The sequence below is a fragment of the Poecilia latipinna genome, unplaced genomic scaffold, assembly GCF_001443285.1.
Source record: "Poecilia latipinna isolate Pla-1442-1.1 unplaced genomic scaffold, P_latipinna-1.0 Scaffold1247, whole genome shotgun sequence".
NCBI classification, from domain to species: Eukaryota; Metazoa; Chordata; class Actinopteri; order Cyprinodontiformes; family Poeciliidae; genus Poecilia; species Poecilia latipinna.
In genome coordinates this window covers 98,437-101,692 of record NW_015113863.1, presented here as the reverse complement: position 1 = coordinate 101,692, position 3,256 = coordinate 98,437, and the positions used below count along the sequence as shown (strand labels likewise).

Sequence of the window (3,256 nt, the reverse complement as noted above, 5' to 3'; positions counted from 1 at the left end):
TGGAGGAGCTGGAAGATGCTGGAGAGGGAAGACTGGGCCTCCCTTCTTAGGCGACCCGACCCTGGATAAACCCCTAAGGCCTGACCTCTGAACTCTGACCCCTGAGCTCTGACCCTGGACGCATTAGGGAACATGGCGTACGTGTCTGAGGAAGCAGTGTGGCGCCCTCAGTGGGTGCTTCCAGCAGGCCTCCAGCTCCCTGAGGAAGAACTGGCTGTGGAAGTCCAGCAGCTTCTCCAGGTTGCCGAAGATGACGGAGCGTTTCCCTCTGAGGTCCTGAGGAAGGTCGGCGCGCTCCATCTCTGGGAAGTAGTGATGGATGATGTAACGCAGCGAGCGGACGTACTCCCGCTCCGTGGTCACCATCTCCTCCACGATGTGCCGCAGTTTACTGCACACAGGATGGAGCGCCATTACTACAGTCTGAACACGTTAACGTCGTCATCGTCCTGCTGCAGGCTGATGATCACGGATGACCCACCTTCCTCGGGGTCGGCCGTCCCCTGCGGCGCCCCCTGGTGTCCCGGGGCTCCGTGGACCCGCCCAGTTCTGTCCCGGGGTTCTGGGCCGGAGCGTCCGATCCACTGCCTCCGTGCTGCTGACCTCCAGGCCGCGGATGAACACGCCCGTGTTTCCTCTGCGCGGCGGCTTGCTGAGGGTGCGAGGGCCGGCGCCGCAGCGCGACGTGTCGGGTGAGGCCGGGCGGTCGAAGCTGTGGGTTTTCCTCAGAAGCTGCCTCCTGGAGGAAGAGGAGGAGGAACAGGAGGGCGGGATGAAGCCGGGGGAGCAGACGTCCTGCCGCACCGACTCTTCGAAGGAGGAGGAGCTCCGCAGCAGGCGCCGCAGGAACGGAGTGCGCTGCGGGATGGGCGGCAATGTGTCCAGGATTCCCCACAGCCCGGACTTCCTGGAGGAAGCGGAGCTTGTGCTGATGACAGAGTCGGAGCGGCAACGGTGGGCGGAGTCCCGAGTCCGCAGCGCCGCCTCCATCTTCCTGTCAAATGTGTTCTCCGTCTCCTGACACTTGGACCAGGCGAAGCTCCACTGGCGGAGGCCGCGCTCCCCCCGCAGCTGCCCCGCCTCCGCCTTCATCGCCTGGAAGAGGCTCTCTGGGATTGGCGGGTGCTTGGACCGGTAGTCTTCCAGGCAGCCAATCACAGCACAGCATTTGTCCGGCGTCGTGCAATCCTCCATGGAGACGCAGGCCAGCTGGCGAAGGCCCTCCAGCGCCCAGCCGTAGGCCTGCAGAGAGAGGATATGATGTCATCAGCCGCAGCGCCACCCCTCAGCCTGAAACAGGTACTGCTTACTGGTCTGGTTCTACACGGGTCAACGGGTCACACTAACGCAGGTCCAACCCAACCGGGCCTGTACCAAAGGGCGGGCGACAGAGTCACAGTAAGACGAGCTGCACATGAATAAATGTTGAATTTTCCGTCCGCCTTTGATGTTGGGTTAGGGTTAAATAATAATAATAATAAACACTGATGCTGCCGAGGCTCTCCGTATGTCGGCTCCAGCTGCAGGTCCGTTTGCCACAGCGTGGGATCTGATTGGTCGGCTGCAGCCGCCCGCTTCACACACTCAGAGTAAGAATGGTATGGATTATCTATAAATCAGCTGATCAATCCATCCTCTGACTTATTGATCTCATTGATCAGTATCACTCAGGACTACCATCTGAGGAAGAGGAGGATGAAGATGAAGCTGCTGCTTCCTCTGGTTTCAGTGGAATGCTTCCTGCCGGTCCCTCATGTCCAATCGGTCCTGGTACCGGTCTGGCCCCCCACCCCCCAGGCAGGCTTCAGTCCGGCCTCAGCTGGATTCTGAGGGTCTGAGACGGGTCAGTCCCCCAGCAGGAGGTCTCTCTGGCCGTCCAGGTAGGAACCAATCAGAACCCAGCTGCAGAGATCCTCTCTCTGAACAACAACTCACTCCACTGGATTTACCACAGAGACTCGGACTGGACTAGGACCCGATGAGGGTCGACTTGGTACTGAGCTGTTAAACTCGGTAGCCCTTTCTGCACTGTGGCTGGTACCGGTCCAAACTGGTCTGGAGAGGGAAAGCGCTCCAGAACCTGACAGGATGAGACCAGGGCCTCGAGTATAAAGCGGCGCCATATTTTACACACAAGTCGGCATGTATAAAATGAACGAGGCATGAAAACGTGAATAAAGGCAAACCTTTGACCTGCTGTGAAAATGTGCGGCAGCCACACAAACTTTATCTGTGGACAATAAACTACAAACCACTGAAACCTGAGACATTCAGTTATTTAGACCAGGAAGCATCAAACCAGATGGTTTTCATGATTTTAATATTTTAGTGTTTAAACGATGAAACTGAACCACGTTTATCCTCAGACAGTAAGCTAACACTCACACAATAAAGAAAATAAACTAAAGGAAGGTAAAACTTCACTCTGACGTAAATAATAACTTCCTCAGTTTGTCTCATGAAGATGTAACTCATCGTCTGAAAGCATCTGAGGCTCATTTCATTCTGACTGGAGAGAAAACAGGCTGATCAGCAGATGGATCCACCAGGTTCGGTTCTGATCAGGTCCATCAGCAGCTGATCCAGGTGAGCCGCTACCTGAGGAGCTTTGGCTCTGATGGAGGATTGATCACAGATCAGATCCATCTGATGGTTGATCAGCGTTTAGATTCATCCAGACTGATCATCCTGGAGCTCTGAGCAGAACTTAGAGCGGTACCAGCAGTAACGGTACCGGTCCAGCTGCAGCCGTCCTCCAGTGGAGCCGCCCGCCTTGTGAAAGTGCCTTATGGACAGAAAGCATCTCTACTCTGTGAATGCAGCTCCTGCTGCTGATTCCTGTCTGCAGAGCAACCGTCCACATTCAGAACCTCTCTGGTCTGTAGACCGGCTGGAGGCTCTGCTGCAGCAGCAGGTCGGACCCGGAGGCTCTGCTGCAGCAGCAGGTCGGACCCGGACGCTCTGCTGCAGCAGCAGGTCGGACCCAGAGGCTCTGCTGCAGCAGCAGGTCGGACCCGGAGGCTCTGCTGCAGCAGCAGGTCCGACCCGGACAGCTTTACTCTTTACTTTGGAGGGTTTCTTTGTTTTAGTTTTGTCAAGTGAAAGCACCTTTTAAATAAAATGTATAATAACTATTATAAATACTATTGTGCTACAAACAAGTCCGTTGCCATGGTTACTGCTTCACGTGGCGGCAGACTTCCAGGTATTTAATTTACATGAAGATGTATTTATGGAGGCGACAGGCGGAGCAGCA

At 55.6% G+C, this 3,256-nt stretch overlaps 1 protein-coding gene across 4 annotated transcripts in view; it reads right to left on the bottom strand.

Annotated features, from left to right (window-relative positions):
• The window catches only part of plekhg4 (pleckstrin homology domain containing, family G (with RhoGef domain) member 4), a 31,486-nt gene that overhangs the window by 7,838 nt on the left and 20,392 nt on the right, over positions 1-3,256 (bottom strand). For all 4 annotated transcript variants that reach the window (XM_015054370.1, XM_015054367.1, XM_015054368.1 and 1 more), the window contains 2 exons: positions 482-1,242; positions 142-391 (listed from right to left, as the gene is read on the bottom strand). In XM_015054370.1, coding sequence (XP_014909856.1) covers positions 142-391; positions 482-1,242 — 1,011 coding nt within the window. The remainder of the gene's footprint in view (positions 1-141; positions 392-481; positions 1,243-3,256) is intronic.